This window comes from Oncorhynchus tshawytscha, linkage group LG15 (genome assembly GCF_018296145.1).
Source record: "Oncorhynchus tshawytscha isolate Ot180627B linkage group LG15, Otsh_v2.0, whole genome shotgun sequence".
In the NCBI taxonomy this organism is placed as follows: domain Eukaryota; kingdom Metazoa; phylum Chordata; class Actinopteri; order Salmoniformes; family Salmonidae; genus Oncorhynchus; species Oncorhynchus tshawytscha.
Window position 1 is genome coordinate 40,055,496 of NC_056443.1, and position 18,447 is coordinate 40,073,942.

The window sequence follows — 18,447 nt, forward strand, 5'->3', positions numbered from 1 at the left end:
GACTGGCTAGGAGGCTTCCCACTCTCCAAGTCCCTCTTTACCTCTTTACTCATTGGACTGGCTAGGAGGTTACCCCTTTACCTCTTTACTCATTGGACCGACTAGGAGGTTACCCCCTTCACCTCTTTACTCAATTGACTGACTAGGAGGTTTCCCACACTCCAGGTCCCTCTTTACTCATTGGACTGGCTAGGAGGTTCCCCATGCTCCAGATCCTCGTTACCTCTTTACTCATTGGACCGACTAGGAGGTTACCCCTTTACCTCTTTACTCATTGGACCGGATAGGAGGTTCCCTAAGCTCCAGGTCCCTCATTACCTCTTTACTCACCTGACTGGCCAGGAGGTTCCCCACACTCGTTACCTCTTTACACAAAGGACAGTCTAGGAGATTCCCTACGCTCCAGGTACCTCTTTTCTCATTGGACTGCTAGGAGATTCCCTACGCTCCAGGTCCCTCTTTACCACTTTTCTCATTGGACTGCTAGGAGATTCCCTACGCTCCAGGTCCCTCTTTACTCATTGGACTGCTAGGAGATTCCCTACGCTCCAGGTCCCTCTTTACCTCTTTACTCATTGGACTGGCTAGAAGGTTTCCCACTCTCCAGGTTACTCTTTACACATTGGATTGGCCAGGCTCCAGGTTACGCTTTACCTCTTTACTCATTGGATTGGCTAGGAGGTTCTCCACACTCCAGGTCACTCGTTACCTCTTTACTCATTGGACTGGCTAGGAGCTTCCCCATGCTCCAGGTAACTCTTTAGTCATTGGACTGACTAGGAGGTTTCCTACACTCCAGGTCCCTCTTTACTCATTGGACTGGCTAGAAGGTTCCCCATGCTCCAGGTGCATCATTACCTCTTTACGCATTGGCCTGGCTAGGAGGTTACCCCCTTTACCTCTTTACTCATTGGACTGACTAGGAGATCCCCAAGCTCCAGGTCCCCGTTACTCATTGGACTGGAATGGAGGTCACCCCTTTACCTCTTTACTCATTGGACCGACTAGGAGGTTCCCAAGCTCCAGGTCCCTCTTTACTCATTAGACTGGCTAGAAGGTTCCCCATGCTCCAGGTGCATCATTACCTCTTTACTCATTGGACTGGCTAGGAGGTTACCCCCTTTACCTCTTTACTCATTGGACTGGCTAGGAGGTTTCCCACTCTCCAGGTTACTCTTTACCTCTTTACTCATTGGACTGGCTAGGAGGTTCTCTACGCTCCAGGTCACTCTTTACCTCTTTACTCATTGGACTGGCTGGGAGGTTCCCCATGCTCCAGATCCCTCATTACTCACTGGACTGGCTAGAAGGTTCCCCATGCTCCAGGTGCTTCATTACCTCTTTACCCATTGGACTGGCTAGGAGGTTCCCCATGCTCCAGGTGCATCATCACCTCTTTACTCATTGGACTGGCTAGGAGGTTTCCCACGCTCCAGGTGCATCATTACCTCTTTACTCATTGGACTGGCTAGGAGGTTCCCCCCTTTACCTCTTTACTCATTGGACTGGCTAGGAGGTTTCCCACGCTCCAGGTGCATCATTACCTCTTTACTCATTGGACTGGCTAGGAGGTTGCCCCCTTTACCTCTTTACTCATTGGACTGGCTAGGAGGTTTCCCACTCTCCAGGTTACTCTTTACACATTGGATTGGCCAGGCTCCAGGTTAACCTTTACCTCTTTACTCATTGGACTGGCTGGGAGGTTCCCCAAGCTCCAGATCCGTCATTACTCACTGGACTGGCTAGGAAGTTCCCCACGCTCCAGATCCGTCATTACTCACTGGACTGGCTAGGAGGTTCCCCACGCTCCAGGTCACTCGTTACCTCTTTACTCACTGGACTGGCTAGGAGTTTCTCCACACTCTAGGTTACTCTTTACCTCTTTACTCATTGGACTGGCTAGGAGGTTCCCCATGCTCCAGGTACCTCTTTAGTCATTGGACTGACTAGGAGGTTTCCTACACTCCAGGTCCCTCTTTACTCATTGGACTGGCTAGAAGGTTCCCCATGCTCCAGGTGCATCATTACCTCTTTACGCATTGGCCTGGCTAGGAGGTTACCCCTTTACCTCTTTACTCATTGGACTGACTAGGAGGTTCCCCAAGCTCCAGGTCCCTCGTTGCTCATTGGACTGACTAGGAGGTTTCCTACACTCCAGGTTCCTCTTTACTCATTGGACTGGCTAGAAGGTTCCCCATGCTCCAGGTGCATCATTACCTCTTTACTCATTGGCCTGGCTAGGAGGTTACCCCTTTATCTCTTTACTCATTGGACTGGCTAGAAGGTTCCCCATGCTCCAGGTGCATCATTACCTCTTTACTCATTGGACTGGCTAGGAGGTTACCCCTTTACCTCTTTACTCATTGGACTGACTAGGAGGTTTCCTAAACTCCAGGTCCCTCTTTACTCATTGGACTGGCTAGGAGGTTTCCCACTCTCCAGGTTACTCTTTACACATTGGATTGGCCAGGCTCCAGGTTACGCTTTACCTCTTTACTCATTGGACTGGCTAGGAGGTTCCCCATGCTCCAGGTCACTCGTTACCTCTTTACCCATTGGACTGGCTAGGAGGTTCTCCACACTCCAGGTCACTCGTTACTCACTGGACTGGCTAGAAGGTTCCCCATGCTCCAGGTGCATCATTACCTCTTTACCCATTGGACTGGCTAGGAGGTTCCCCATGCTCCAGGTGCATCATCACCTCTTTACTCATTGGACTGGCTAGGAGGTTTCCCACGCTCCAGGTGCATCATTACCTCTTTACTCATTGGACTGGCTAGGAGGTTGCCCCCTTTACCTCTTTACTCATTGGACTGGCTAGGAGGTGTCCCACTCTCCAGGTTACTCTTTACACATTGGATTGGCCAGGCTCCAGGTTAACGTGTTTTTTACGTGTTATTTCTTACACTAGTACCCCAGGTCATCTTAGGTTTCTTTACATACAGCCGACAAGAACTACTGAATATAAGATCAGCGTCAACTCACCATCAGTACGACCAAGAATATGTTTTTCGCGATGCGGATCCTGAGTTCTGCCTTACAACCAGTGTAACCGAGTGGATCACATGCAGCGACCAAAAAAAAAAAAACGACTCAGAAAAAGAGGGAAACGAAGCGGTCTTCTGGTCAGACTCCGGAGACGGGCACATCGTGCACCACTCCCCAGCATTCTTCTTGCCAATGTCCAGTCTCTTGACAACAAGGTTGATGAAATCCGAGCAAGGGTAGCATTCCAGAGGGACATCAGAGACTGTAACGTTCTCTGCTTCACGGAAACATGGCTCACTGGAGAGACGCAATCCGAAGCGGTGCAGCCAGCGGGTTTCTCCACGCATCGCGCCGACAGAAACAAACATCTCTCTGGTAAGAAGACGGGCGGGGGCGTATGCCTTATGGCCAACGTGACATGGTGTGATGAAGGAAACATACAGGAACTCAAATCCTTCTGTTCACCTGATTTAGAATTCCTCACAATCAAATGTAGACCGCATTATCTACCAAGAGAATTCTCTTCGATTATAATCACAGCCGTATATATCCCCCCCAAGCAGACACATCGATGGCTCTGAACGAACTTTATTTAACTCTCTGCAAACTGGAAACGATTTATCCGGAGGCTGCATTCATTGTAGCTGGGGATTTTAACAAGGCTAATCTGAAAACAAGACTCCCTAAATTTTATCAGCATATTGATTGCGCAACCAGGGGTGGAAAGACCCTGGATCATTGTTACTCTAACTTCCGCGACGCATATAAGGCCCTGCCCGCCCCCCTTTCGGAAAAGCTGACCACGACTCCATTTTGTTGATCCCTGCCTACAGACAGAAACTAAAACAAGAAGCTCCCACGCTGAGGTCTGTCCAACGCTGGTCCGACCAAGCTGACTCCACACTCCAAGACTGCTTCCATCACGTGGACTGGGAGATGTTTCGTATTGCGTCAGACAACAACATTGACGAATACGCTGATACGGTGTGCGAGTTCATTAGAACGTGCGTTGAAGATGTCGTTCCCATAGCAACGATTAAAACATTCCCTAACCAGAAACCGTGGATTGATGGCAGCATTCGTGTGAAACTGAAGGCACGAACCACTGCTTTTAATCAGGGCAAGGTGTCTGGTAACATGACTGAATACAAACAGTGCAGCTATTCCCTCCGCAAGGCTATCAAACAAGCTAAGCGCCAGTACAGAGACAAAGTAGAATCTCAATTCAACGGCTCAGACACAAGAGGTATGTGGCAGGGTCTACAGTCAATCACGGACTACAGGAAGAAACCCAGCCCAGTCACGGACAAGGATGTCTTGCTCCCAGGCAGACTAAATAACTTTTTTGCCCGCTTTGAGGACAATACAGTGCCACTGACACGGCCTGCAACGGAATCATGCGGTCTCTCCTTCACTGCAGCCGAAGTGAGTAAGACATTTAAACGTGTTAACCCTCGCAAGGCTGCAGGCCCAGACGGCATCCCCAGCCGCGCCCTCAGAGCATGCGCAGACCAGCTGGCCGGTGTGTTTACGGACATATTCAACCAATCCCTATACCAGTCTGCTGTTCCCACATGCTTCAAGAGGGCCACCATTGTTCCTGTTCCCAAGAAAGCTAAGGTAACTGAGCTAAACGACTACCGCCCCGTAGCACTCACATCCGTCATCATGAAGTGCTTTGAGAGACTAGTCAAGGACCATATCACCTCCACCCTACCTGACACCCTTGACCCACTCCAATTTGCTTACCGCCCAAATATGTCCACAGACGATGCAATCTCAACCACACTGCACACTGCCCTAACCCATCTGGACAAGAGGAATACCTATGTGAGAATGCTGTTCATCGACTACAGCTCGGCATTCAACACCATAGTACCCTCCAAGCTCGTCATCAAGCTCGAGACCCTGGGTCTCGACCCCGCCCTGTGCAACTGGGTACTGGACTTCCTGACGGGCCGCCCCCAGGTGGTGAGGGTAGGCAACAACATCTCCTCCCCGCTGATCCTCAACACTGGGGCCCCACAAGGGTGCGTTCTGAGCCCCCTCCTGTACTCCCTGTTCACCCACGACTGCGTGGCCACGCACGCCTCCAACTCAATCATCAAGTTTGCGGACGACACAACAGTGGTAGGCTTGATTACCAACAACGACGAGACGGCCTACAGGGAGGAGGTGAGGGCCCTCGGAGTGTGGTGTCAGGAAAATAACCTCACACTCAACGTCAACAAAACTAAGGAGATGATTGTGGACTTCAGGAAACAGCAGAGGGAACACCCCCATCCACATCGATGGAACAGTAGTGGAGAGGGTAGCAAGTTTTAAGTTCCTCGGCATACACATCACAGACAAACTGAATTGGTCCACTCACACAGACAGCATCGTGAGGAAGGCGCAGCAGCGCCTCTTCAACCTCAGGAGGCTGAAGAAATTCGGCTTGTCACCAAAAGCACTCACAAACTTCTACAGATGCACAATCGAGAGCATCCTGGCGGGCTGTATCACCGCCTGGTATGGCAACTGCACCGCCCTCAACCGTAAGGCTCTCCAGAGGGTAGTGAGGTCTGCACAACGCATCACCGGGGCAAACTACCTGCCCTCCAGGACACCTACACCACCCGATGCTACAGGAAGGCCATAAAGATCATCAAGGACATCAACCACCCGAGCCACTGCCTGTTCACCCCGCTGTCATCCAGAAGGCGAGGTCAGTACAGGTGCATCAAAGCTGGGACCGAGAGACTGAAAAACAGCTTCTATCTCAAGGCCATCAGACTGTTAAACAGCCACCACTAACATTGAGTGGCTACTGCCAACACACTGTCAATGACACTGACTCTACTCCAGCCACTTTAATCATGGGAATTGATGGGAAATTATGTAAATATATCACTAGCCACTTTAAACAATGCTACCTTATATAATGTTACTTACCCTACATTGTTCATCTCATATGCATACGTTGATACTGTACTCTATATCATCGACTGCATCCTTATGTAATACATGTATCACTAGCCACTTTAACTATGCCACTTGGTTTACATACTTATCTCATATGTATATACTGTACTCGATATCATCTACTGTATCTTGCCTATGCTGCTCTGTACCATCACTCATTCATATATCCTTATGTACATATTCTTTATCCCCTTACACTGTGTATAAGACAGTAGTTTTTTTTTTTTGGAATTGTTAGTTAGATTACTTGCTCGTTATTACTGCATTGTCGGAACTAGAAGCACAAGCATTTCGCTACACTCGCATTAACATCTGCTAACCATGTGTATGTGACAAATAAAATTTGATTTGATTTGAACCTTTACCTCTTTACTCATTGGACTGGCTGGGAGGTTCCCAAGCTCCAGATCCGTCATTACTCACTGGACTGGCTAGGAAGTTCCCCACGCTCCAGATCCGTCATTACTCACTGGACTGGCTAGGAGGTTCCCCACGCTCCAGGTCACTCGTTACCTCTTTACTCACTGGACTGGCTAGGAGGTTCTCCACACTCCAGGTCACTCGTTACCTCTTTACTCATTGGACTGGCTAGGAGCTTCCCCATGCTCCAGGTACCTCTTTAGTCATTGGACTGACGAGGAGGTTTCCTACACTCCAGGTCCCTCTTTACTCATTGGACTGGCTAGAAGGTTCCCCATGCTCCAGGTGCATCATTACCTCTTTACGCATTGGCCTGGCTAGGAGGTTACCCCCTTTACCTCTTTACTCATTGGACTGGCTAGGAGGTTCCCCATGCTCCAGGTCACTCGTTACCTCTTTACCCATTGGACTGGCTAGGAGGTTCTCCACACTCCAGGTCACTCGTTACCTCTTTACTCGTTGGACTGGCTAGGAGCTTCCCCATGCTCCAGGTACCTCTTTAGTCATTGGACTGACTAGGAGGTTTCCTACACTCCAGGTCCCTCTTTACTCATTGGACTGGCTAGAAGGTTCCCCATGCTCCAGGTGCATCATTACCTCTTTACGCATTGGCCTGGCTAGGAGGTTACCCCCTTTACCTCTTTACTCATTGGACTGACTAGGAGGTTCCCCAAGCTCCAGGTCCCTCGTTACTCATTGGATTGACTAGGAGGTTTCCTACACTCCAGGTTCCTCTTTACTCATTGGACTGGCTAGAAGGTTCCCCATGCTCCAGGTGCATCATTACCTCTTTACTCATTGGACTGGCTAGGAGGTTCTCCACGCTCCAGGTCACTCTTTACCTCTTTACTCATTGGACTGACTAGGATGTTTCCTAAACTCCAGGTCCCTCTTTACTCATTGGACTGGCTAGGAGGTTTCCCACGCTCCAGGTGCATCATTACCTCTTTACTCATTGGACTGGCTAGGAGGTTGCCCCCTTTACCTCTTTACTCATTGGACTGGCTAGGAGGTTTCCCACTCTCCAGGTTACTCTTTACACATTGGATTGGCCAGGCTCCAGGTTAACCTTTACCTCTTTACTCATTGGACTGGCTGGGAGGTTCCCCAAGCTCCAGATCCGTCATTACTCACTGGACTGGCTAGGAAGTTCCCCACGCTCCAGATCCGTCATTACTCACTGGACTGGCTAGGAGGTTCCCCACGCTCCAGGTCACTCGTTACCTCTTTACTCACTGGACTGGCTAGGAGTTTCTCCACACTCCAGGTCACTCGTTACCTCTTTACTCATTGGACTGGCTAGGAGCTTCCCCATGCTCCAGGTACCTCTTTAGTCATTGGACTGACGAGGAGGTTTCCTACACTCCAGGTCCCTCTTTACTCATTGGACTGGCTAGAAGGTTCCCCATGCTCCAGGTGCATCATTACCTCTTTACGCATTGGCCTGGCTAGGAGGTTACCCCTTTACCTCTTTACTCATTGGACTGACGAGGAGGTTCCCCAAGCTCCAGGTCCCTCGTTACTCATTGGACTGACTAGGAGGTTTCCTACACTCCAGGTGCCTCTTTACTCATTGGACTGGCTAGAAGGTTCCCCATGCTCCAGGTGCATCATTACCTCTTTACTCATTGGACTGGCTAGGAGGTTCTCCACGCTCCAGGTCACTCTTTACCTCTTTACTCATTGGACTGACTAGGATGTTTCCTAAACTCCAGGTCCCTCTTTACTCATTGGACTGGCTAGGAGGTTTCCCACGCTCCAGATTCCTCATTAGTCACGGTACTGGCTAGGAGGTTCCCCACGCTCCAGGTCACTCGTTACCTCTTTACTCATTGGACTGGCTAGGAGTTTCTCCACACTCTAGGTTACTCTTTACCTCTTTACTCATTGGACTGGCTAGGAGGTTTCCCACGCTCCAGGTGCATCATTACCTCTTTACTCATTGGACTGGCTAGGAGGTTCCCCCCTTTACCTCTTACTCATTGGACTGGCTAGGAGGTTTCCCACGCTCCAGGTGCATCATTACCTCTTTACTCATTGGACTGGCTAGGAGGTTCCCCCCTTTACCTCTTTACTCATTCGACTGGCTAGGAGGTTTCCCACGCTCCAGGTGCATCATTACCGCTTAATAACGTAACTTTTGGATTCCCCAAACTCAGTAACGTCATCTGATTATATTTCATTACTTTTAGATTACTTTCCTCTTAACGTGTTTGCCTTGTTCAGGGGCAGAACAACACATTTTTACCTTGTCAGCTTGGGCATTTGATTCAGCAACCTTTTGGCTACTTGCTCAATGCTCTAACCACTAGGCTACCTGCCACCCCTACACTCTAACCACTAGGCTACCTGCCGCCCCTACACTCTAACCTCTAGGCTACCTGCCACCCCTACACTCTAACCACTAGGCTACCTGCGGCCCCTACACTCTAACCACTAGGCTACCTGCCGCCCCATTCCATGAATTTATTTTTCAACTCGAATTAATGAGCCCAATCAGTCTTCCATGACAACAAAACCATAAACAACAGAGTAGGTCTGGCTAATAAGTCCTTAGCTTTAGCGTTAAGCTCAGGTAAAATAATTTGGCTGATCTATACTTCTATCTATAATCTATAATCTATACTTCCATATTTCCAAGTCCTATTCTTGAAGATCAAGGTGACTGTAATTCTGATAGACTTTGGTTTTAAATGTAAATATATCATTTAATAGTATTATTATACACAGTAGAAAGCGATGGGTTTGAAGAAGCCTACATAACTAACCCATAAAGTGAAATGAAACATCCATACATGGCCAGCTATGTAAATCTGTAAGAGATGTCATTCAATGTGTCTTCTTCTAATTTAAAATGAATAAATCCTCTGTGGGATAGGCGTCCCGCTAGCGGGACATCTTCCGCAATTCAAATAAATAATCTTAAAAATGATGGATATTTGATGATTTAATGATTGTGTCATTGTACTAAAACTCATATTTCTTATTCGTTATACCAGTTAAAAGCCTGAAACCTTGTACAGCACTTTGAGATATCAGCTGATGTACGAAGGGCTATATAAATACATTAGATTTGATTTGATGATTGCCCCTTTAAGTCTATTAAAAGTGTACGAGTTTGAGCATGTGTCCATTAGGCCGATGGATTAAAAAATAATCAGAATGAATTAGATTGAGCAATAAAAGCCCCAATTTTATTCTACCGTCTGGGATCCAGACTAATTAGCTGTTGCAAGAGCGCATTTTTCACTGGCTGTCCACTGGTTTCAAAAACAATGATTGATAGGCAGCTTAAACTTCTTGAATTCAACAATTTTTGGGTTCAAATACACATTTAGATTTGTGAACATCCATCTACAATCCGTAAGGCGCAAATAGTGTGTGACAACATAAAAAAATAATGTGCTGACAACAAAATCACACACAAATTATCAATGGAAATCAAATTGATCAACCCATGGAGGTCTGAATTTGGAGTCACACTCAAAATTAAAGTGGAAAACCACACTACAGGCTGATCCAACTTTGATGTAATGTCCTTAAAACAAGTCAAAATGAGGCTCAGTAGTGTGTGTGGCCTCCACGTGCCTGTATGACCTCCCTACAACGCCTGGGCATGCTCCTGATGAGGTGGCGGATGGTCTCCTGAGGGATCTCCTCCCAGACCTGGACTAAAGCATCCGCCAACTCCTGGACAGTCTGTGGTGCAACGTGGCGTTGGCAACGTGGCGTTGGTGGATGGAGCGAGACATGATGTCCCAGATGTGCTCTTCAGGTCTGGGGAACGGGCGGGTCAGTCCATAGCATCAATGCCTTCCTCTTGCAGGAACTGCTGACACACTCCAGCCACATGAGGTCTAGCATTGTCTTGCATTAGGAGAAACCCAGGGCCAACCGCACCAGCATATGGTCTCACAAGGGGTCTGAGGATCTCATCTCGGTACCTAATATGCAGTCAGGCTACCTCTGGCGAGCACATGAAGGGCTATGCGGCCCCCCAAAGAAATGCCACCCCACACCATGACTGACCCACCGCCAAACCGGTCATGCTGGAGGATGTTGCAGGCAGCAGAACGTTCTCCACGGCGTCTCCAGACTCGGTCACGTCTGTCACGTGCTCAGTGTGAACCTGCTTTCATCTGTGAAGAGCACAGGACGCCAGTGGCGAATTTGACAATCTTGGTGTTCTCTGGCAAATACCAAACGTCCTGCATGGTGTTGGGCTGTAAGCACAACCCCCAACTGTGGACGTCGGGCCCTCATACCACCCTCATGGAGTCTGTTTCTGACCGTTTGAGCAGACACATGCACATATGTGGCCTGCTGGAGGTCATTTTGCAGCGCTCTGGCAGTGCTCCTCCTTGCACAAAGGCGGAGGTAGCAGTCCTGCTGCTGTGTTGTTGCCCTCCTACGGCCTCCTCCACGTCTCCTGATGTACTGGCCTGTCTCCTGGTAGCGCCTCCATGCTCTGGACACTACGCTGACAGACACAGCAAACCTTCTTGCCACAGCTCGTATTGATGTGCCATCCTGGATGAGCTGCACTACCTGAGCCACTTGTGTGGGTTGTAGACTCCGTCTCATGCTACCACTAGAGTGAAAGCACCACCAGCATTCAAAAGTGACCAAAACATCAGCCAGGAAGCATAGGAACTGATAAGTGGTCTGTGGTCCCCACCTGCAGAACCAATCCTTTATTGGGGGTGTCTTGCTAATTGCCTATAACTTCTACCTGTTGTCTATTCCATTTGCACAACAGCATGTGACATTTATTGTCAATCAGTGTTGCTTCCTAAGTGGACAGTTTGATTTCACAGAAGTGTGATTGACTTGGAGTTACATTGTGTTGTTTAAGTGTTCCCTTTATTTTTTTGAGCAGTGTATTTATAAAGTTTACAAACTCCCCCACCGCTTGGCACCAAATCAAAATCAAATCAAATTTATTTATATAGCCCTTCGTACATCAGCTGATATCTCAAAGTGCTGTACAGAAACCCAGCCTAAAACCCCAAACAGCAAGCAATGCAGGTGTAGAAGCACCAAACCCCAAAGATATCATACAAATAACGCATATATATGGATGGAGGTTTTTGCGCTTGGGGAAGACCGTCTGCTTCCAATCTGCCATGTAAATGACATTTGTAGGTAGTGTTTAGAATCAAATTCAAAGTCATTACGCATTAGTCCAAGTTTTAAGAGAGAAGGGATGGCCTCATCTGATCTATTTGTATCCTTGTATTTTTGGAAACTGTCCGAAGTCCTAGTTGAGTGTCGATATTAGTGTATAGCGAGTCTACATCAATCGAGAATAGCATTGCTCCAGAACTCCATTTTTATAAACAAATGCAATAGGCATCCTTTACATAGCTGGGGTGCTTCTGAGATAAGGGGTTGAGAAAGGAGTCAATATACTCTGCCACATTACATGATTCACTCCCACAATCTGAAACAATGGGATGGGTTAGGGTTAGGACTAAAGTCAGGTTAGATGGTGAAGGGATTAGGGGTTAAAGGTTATCCTCACCATGATCTCCATTGCGCTCCATCGTGACGTGCCCCAGTACATGGCCATGCCATGGTTGATCACAAACGTCATCGCCCTCACCACCTCTACAACACACACACACACACACACACACACACACACACACACACACACACACACACACACACACACACACACACACACACACACACACACACACACACACACACACACACACACACACACGCAGTTAGACCTCACATCCTCTACAACACACACAGGGTAAGACCTCACATCCTCTACAACACACACAGGGTTAGACCTCACAACCTCTACAACAACACACAGGGTTAGACCACCCAAACTAATCTCCACTGTTCTGTCAGTCTCTACTGCCCTTTCAGTCTTGTCTATACTGTTCTGTCAGTCTCGTCTCGTCTCTACTGTCCTGTCAGCCTTGTCTATACTGTTCTGTCAGTCCCGTCTCTACTGTCCTGTCAGTCTCGTCTCTGCTGTCCTGTCAGTCTCGTCTCTGCTGTCCTGTCAGTCTCGTCTCTACTGACTTGTCAGTCTCGTCTCTGCTGTCCTGTCAGTCTCGTCTCTACTGCCCTGTCAGTCTCTTCTCTACTGTCCTGGCAGTCTCGTCTCTACTGTCTTGGCAGTCTTGTCTCTACTGTCTTGGCAGTCTTGTCTCTGCTCTCGTTTCTATTGTCCTGTCAGTCTTGTCTCTACTGTTCTGTCAGTCTCGTCTCTACTGCCCTGTCAGTATCTTCTCTACGCTCCTGTCAGTCTTATCTCTACTGTCCTGCCAGTCTTGTTTCTACTGTTCTGTCAGTCCCGTCTCTACTGTCCTGTCAGTCTCGTCTCTACTGTCCTGTCAGTCTCGTCTCTGCTGTCCTGTCAGTCTCGTCTCTACTGACCTGTCAGTCTCGTCTCTGCTGTCCTGTCAGTCTCGTCTCTACTGCCCTGTCAGTCTCTTCTCTACTGTCCTGGCAGTCTCGTCTCTACTGTCTTGGCAGTCTTGTCTCTACTGTCTTGGCAGTCTTGTCTCTGCTCTCGTTTCTATTGTCCTGTCAGTCTTGTCTCTACTGTTCTGTCAGTCTCGTCTCTACTGCCCTGTCAGTATCTTCTCTACTCTCCTGTCAGTCTTATCTCTACTGTCCTGCCAGTCTTGTTTCTACTGCCCTGCCAGTCTTATCTCTACTGTCCTGCAAGTCTTATCTCTACTGTCTTGTCAGTCTTATCTCTGCTGTCCTGCCAGTCTTATCCTTACTGTCATGTCAGTCTCATCTCTGCTCTCCTGTCAGTCTCATCTCTACTGTCCTGCCAGTCTTGTTTCTACTGTACTGCCAGTCTTATCTCTACTGTCCTGCCAGTCTTATCTCTACTGTCCTGTCAGTCTTATCTCTACTGTCCTGCCAGTCTTATCTCTACTGGCCTGCCACCTGCCAGTCTTATGTCTACTGTCCTGTCAGTCTTATCTCTAATGTCCTGCCAGTCTTATCTCTACTGTCCTGTCAATCTCATCTCTACTGTTCTGTCAGTCTTATCTCTACTCTCCTGTCAGTCTTATCTCTACTGTCCTGCCAGTCTTCTCTCTACTGTCCTGTCAGTCTTATCTCTACTGTCCTGTCAGTCTTATCTCTACTGTCTTGTCAGTCTTATCTCTACTGTCCTGCCAGTCTTATCTCTACTGTCCTGCCAGTCTTATCTCTACTGTCCTGTCAGTCTCATCTCTGCTGTCCTGTCAGTCTCATCTCTACTGTCCTGTCAGTCTTGTTTCTACTGTACTGCCAGTCTTATCTCTACTGTCCTGCCAGTCTTATCTCTACTGTCCTGTCAGTCTTATCTCTACTGTCCTGCCAGTCTTATCTCTACTGGCCTGCCACCTGCCAGTCTTATCTCTACTGTCCTGTCAATCTCATCTCTACTGTTCTGTCAGTCTTATCTCTACTCTCCTGTCAGTCTTATCTCTACTGTCCTGCCAGTCTTCTCTCTACTGTCCTGTCAGTCTTATCTCTACTGTCCTGTCAGTCTTATCTCTACTGTCCTGCCAGTCTTATCTCTACTGTCCTGTCAGTCTTATCTCTACTGTCCTGTCAGTCTCATCTCTGCTGTCCTGTCAGTCTCATCTCTACTGTCCTGTCAGTCTTGTTTCTACTGTACTGCCAGTCTTATCTCTACTGTCCTGCCAGTCTTATCTCTACTGTCCTGTCAGTCTTATCTCTACTGTCCTGCCAGTCTTATCTCTACTGGCCTGCCACCTGCCAGTCTTATCTCTACTGTCCTGTCAATCTCATCTCTACTGTTCTGTCAGTCTTATCTCTACTCTCCTGTCAGTCTTATCTCTACTGTCCTGCCAGTCTTCTCTCTACTGTCCTGTCAGTCTTATCTCTACTGTCCTGTCAGTCTTATCTCTACTGTCCTGTCAGTCTTGCCTCTACTGTCCTGTCAGTCTTATCTCTACTGTCCTGCCAGTCTTATCTCTACTGTCTTGTCAGTCTTATCTCTACTGTCCTGCCAGTCTTATCTCTATTGTCCTGCCAGTCTTATCTCTACTGTCCTGTCAGTCTTATCTCTACTGTCCTGCCAGTCTTATCTCTACTGTTCTGTCAGTCTTATCTCTACTCTACTGTCAGTCTTATCTCTACTGTCCTGCCAGTCTTATCTCTACTGTCCTGTCAGTCTTATCTCTACTGTCCTGTCAGTCTTATATCTACTGTCCTGTCAGTCTTATCTCTACTGTCCTTTCAGTCTTGCCTCTACTGTCCTGTCAGTCTTATCTCTACTGTCCTGCCAGTCTTATCTCTACTGTCCTGTCAGTCTTATCTCTACTGTCCTGCCAGTCTTATCTCTACTGTCCAATCTGTTCAATAAAATATGGTTATGGTTATTACCCTCCATAGGTGAGTTGATGTCTGTGCGGTTTGCAAAGACGATGTCAACATACTCCAATTGCAGCCGAGACAGAGAATCACTCAGACCTGGATCAAAGAGATTACATCAGCATCACTTCAATACGTCATTATTAAATCATCACTCTAACATCACTATGAGACAGAGATCCCTCAGACCTGGAACACGGCTATGACATCATCACTACAACATCATCACTGACAACACTGACATTATCACTACATCATCACTGTGACATTATCACTACATCATCACTTTGACGTTAACACTACATCATCACTATGACATTTTCACTATATCATCACTGTGACATTTTCACTACATAATCACTGTGACATTAACACTACATCATCACTATGACATCATCACTGTGACATTTTCACTACATCATCACTTTGACATTAACACTACATCATCATTATGACATCATAACTGTGACATTAACACTACATCAACACATTGACATTAACACTACATCATCACTGTGACATTTTCACTACATCATCACTATGACATTAACACTACATCATCACTATGACATTAACACTACAGCATCACTGTGACATCATCACTGTGACATTTTCACTACATCATCACATTGACATTAACACTACATCATCACTTTGACATCATCACTATGAAATTATCACTGATTCACCACTATGACATCTTCACTACATCATCACTTTGACATTAACACTACATCATCACTATGACATCATCACTATGACATTATCACTACATCATCACTGTGACATTTTCACTACATCATCACTTTGACATTTTCACTACATCATCACTATGACATTTTCACTACATCATCACTGTGACATTTTCACTACATCATCACCTTGACATTAACACTACATCATCACTATGACATCATCACTGTGACATTTTCACTTCATCATCACTATGACATTAACAATACATCATCACTATGATATTAACACTACATCATCACTGTGACATTAACAATACATCATCACTATGATATTAACACTACATCATCACTGTGACATTAACAATACATCATCACTGTGACATTTTCACTACATCATCACTGTGACATTTTCACTACATCATCACTGTGACATTTTCACTACATCATCACTGTGACATTTTCACTACATCATCACTATGACATTAACACTACATCATCACATAGACATTAACACTACATCATCACTGTGACATTTTCACTTCATCATCACTGTGACATTAACACTACATCATCACTGTGACATCATCACTATGATATCTTCACTATGACATTTTCACATCATCACTTTGACATTAACACTACATTATCACTATGACGTTAACAGTACATCATCACTATGACATTAACACTGCAACATCACATTGCCATTAACACTACATCATCACTTTGACATTAACACTGCATCATCACTATGACATCATTACTGTGACATTTTCACTACATCATCACTGACATTTTCACTACATCATCACTATGACATTAACACAACATTATCACTTTGACATTAACACTACATCATCACTATGACATTAACACTACATCATCACATTGACATTAACACTACATCATCACTATGACATTAACACTACATCATCACATTGACATTAACACTACATCATCACTTTGACATTTTCACTACATCATCACTATGACATTAACACTGCAACATCACATTGACATTAACACTACATCATCACTTTAACATTAACACTGCATCATCACTATGACATCATCACTGTGACATTAACACTACATCATCACTATGACATCACTGTGACATTTTCACTACATCATCACTGTGACATTTTCACTATATCATCAGTATGACATTATCACTACATCATCACTGTGACATTTTCAGTACATCATCACTGTGACATTAACACTACATCATCACTATGACATTAACACTACATCATCACTATGGCATTAACACTACATCATCACATAGACATTAACACTACATCATCACTGTGACATTTTCACTTCATCATCACTGTGACATTAACACTACATCATCACTGTGACATCATCACTATGATATCATCACTATGACATTTTCACATCATCACTTTGACATTAACACTACATCATCACTATGACATCATCACTATGATATTATCACTACATCATCACTGTGACATTTTCACTACATTATCACTGTGACATTTTCACTACATCATCACTATGACAGTAACACTACATCATCACTTTGACATTAACACTACATTATCACTATGACATTAACAGTACATCATCACTATGACATTAACACTGCAACATCACATTGACATTAACACTACATCATCACTTTGACATTAACACTGCATCATCACTATGACATTAACACTACATCATCACATAGACATTAACACTACATCATCACTGTGACATTTTCACTTCATCATCACTGTGACATTAACACTACATCATCACTGTGACATTAACACTACATCATCACTGTGACATTAACACTACATCATCACTATGACATTAACACTACATCATCACTATGACATTAACACTACATCATCACATAGACATTAACACTACATCATCACTGTGACATTTTCACTTCATCATCACTGTGACATTAACACTACATCATCACTGTGACATCATAACTATGATATCATCACTATGACATTTTCACATCATCACTTTGACATTAACACTACATCATCACTATGACATCATCACTATGATATTATCACTACATCATCACTGTGACATTTTCACTACATCATCACTGTGACATTTTCACTACATCATCACTATGACAGTAACACTACATAATCACTTTGACATTAACACTACATTATCACTATGACATTAACAGTACATCATCACTATGACATTAACACTGCAACATCACATTGACATTAACACTACATCATCACTTTGACATTAACACTGCATCATCACTATGACATCATCACTGTGACATTTTCACTACATCATCACTGACATTTTCACTACATCATCACTATGACAGTAACACTACATCATCACTTTGACATTAACACTACATCATCACTTTGACATTAACACTGCATCATCACTATGACATCTTCACTACATCATCACTATGACATTAACACTACATCATCACTGTGACATCATCACTATGATATCATCACTATGACATTTTCACATCATCACTTTGACATTAACACTACATCATCACTATGACATCATCACTATGACATTATCACTACATCATCACTGTGACATTTTCACTACATCATCACTATGACAGTAACACTACATCATCAATTTGACATTAACACTACATCATCACTTTGACATTAACACTACATTATCACTATGACATTAACAGTACATCATCACTATGACATTAACACTGCATCATCACATTGACATTAACACTACATCATCACTTTGACATTAACACTGCATCATCACTATGACATCATCACTGTGACATTTTCACTACATCATCACTGACATTTTCACTACATCATCACTTTGACATTTTCAATACATCATCACTATGACATTAACACTACATCATCACTATGACATCACTGTGACATTTTCACTACATCATCACTGTGACATTTTCACTATATCATCAGTATGACATTTTCACTACATCATCACTGTGACATTTTCACTACATCATCACTGTGACATTAACACTACATCA

At 45.3% G+C, this 18,447-nt stretch overlaps 1 protein-coding gene across 1 annotated transcript in view; it reads right to left on the bottom strand.

Annotated features, from left to right (window-relative positions):
* LOC121839353 (voltage-gated potassium channel subunit beta-2-like) overlaps nt 1-18,447 on the bottom strand; it is a 169,923-nt gene that overhangs the window by 54,449 nt on the left and 97,027 nt on the right. The window contains exons 8-9 of the mRNA XM_042297834.1: nt 14,755-14,841; nt 11,897-11,982 (exon numbers count right to left, since the gene is read on the bottom strand). Of these exons, the coding sequence (XP_042153768.1) occupies nt 11,897-11,982; nt 14,755-14,841 (173 nt within the window). The remainder of the gene's footprint in view (nt 1-11,896; nt 11,983-14,754; nt 14,842-18,447) is intronic.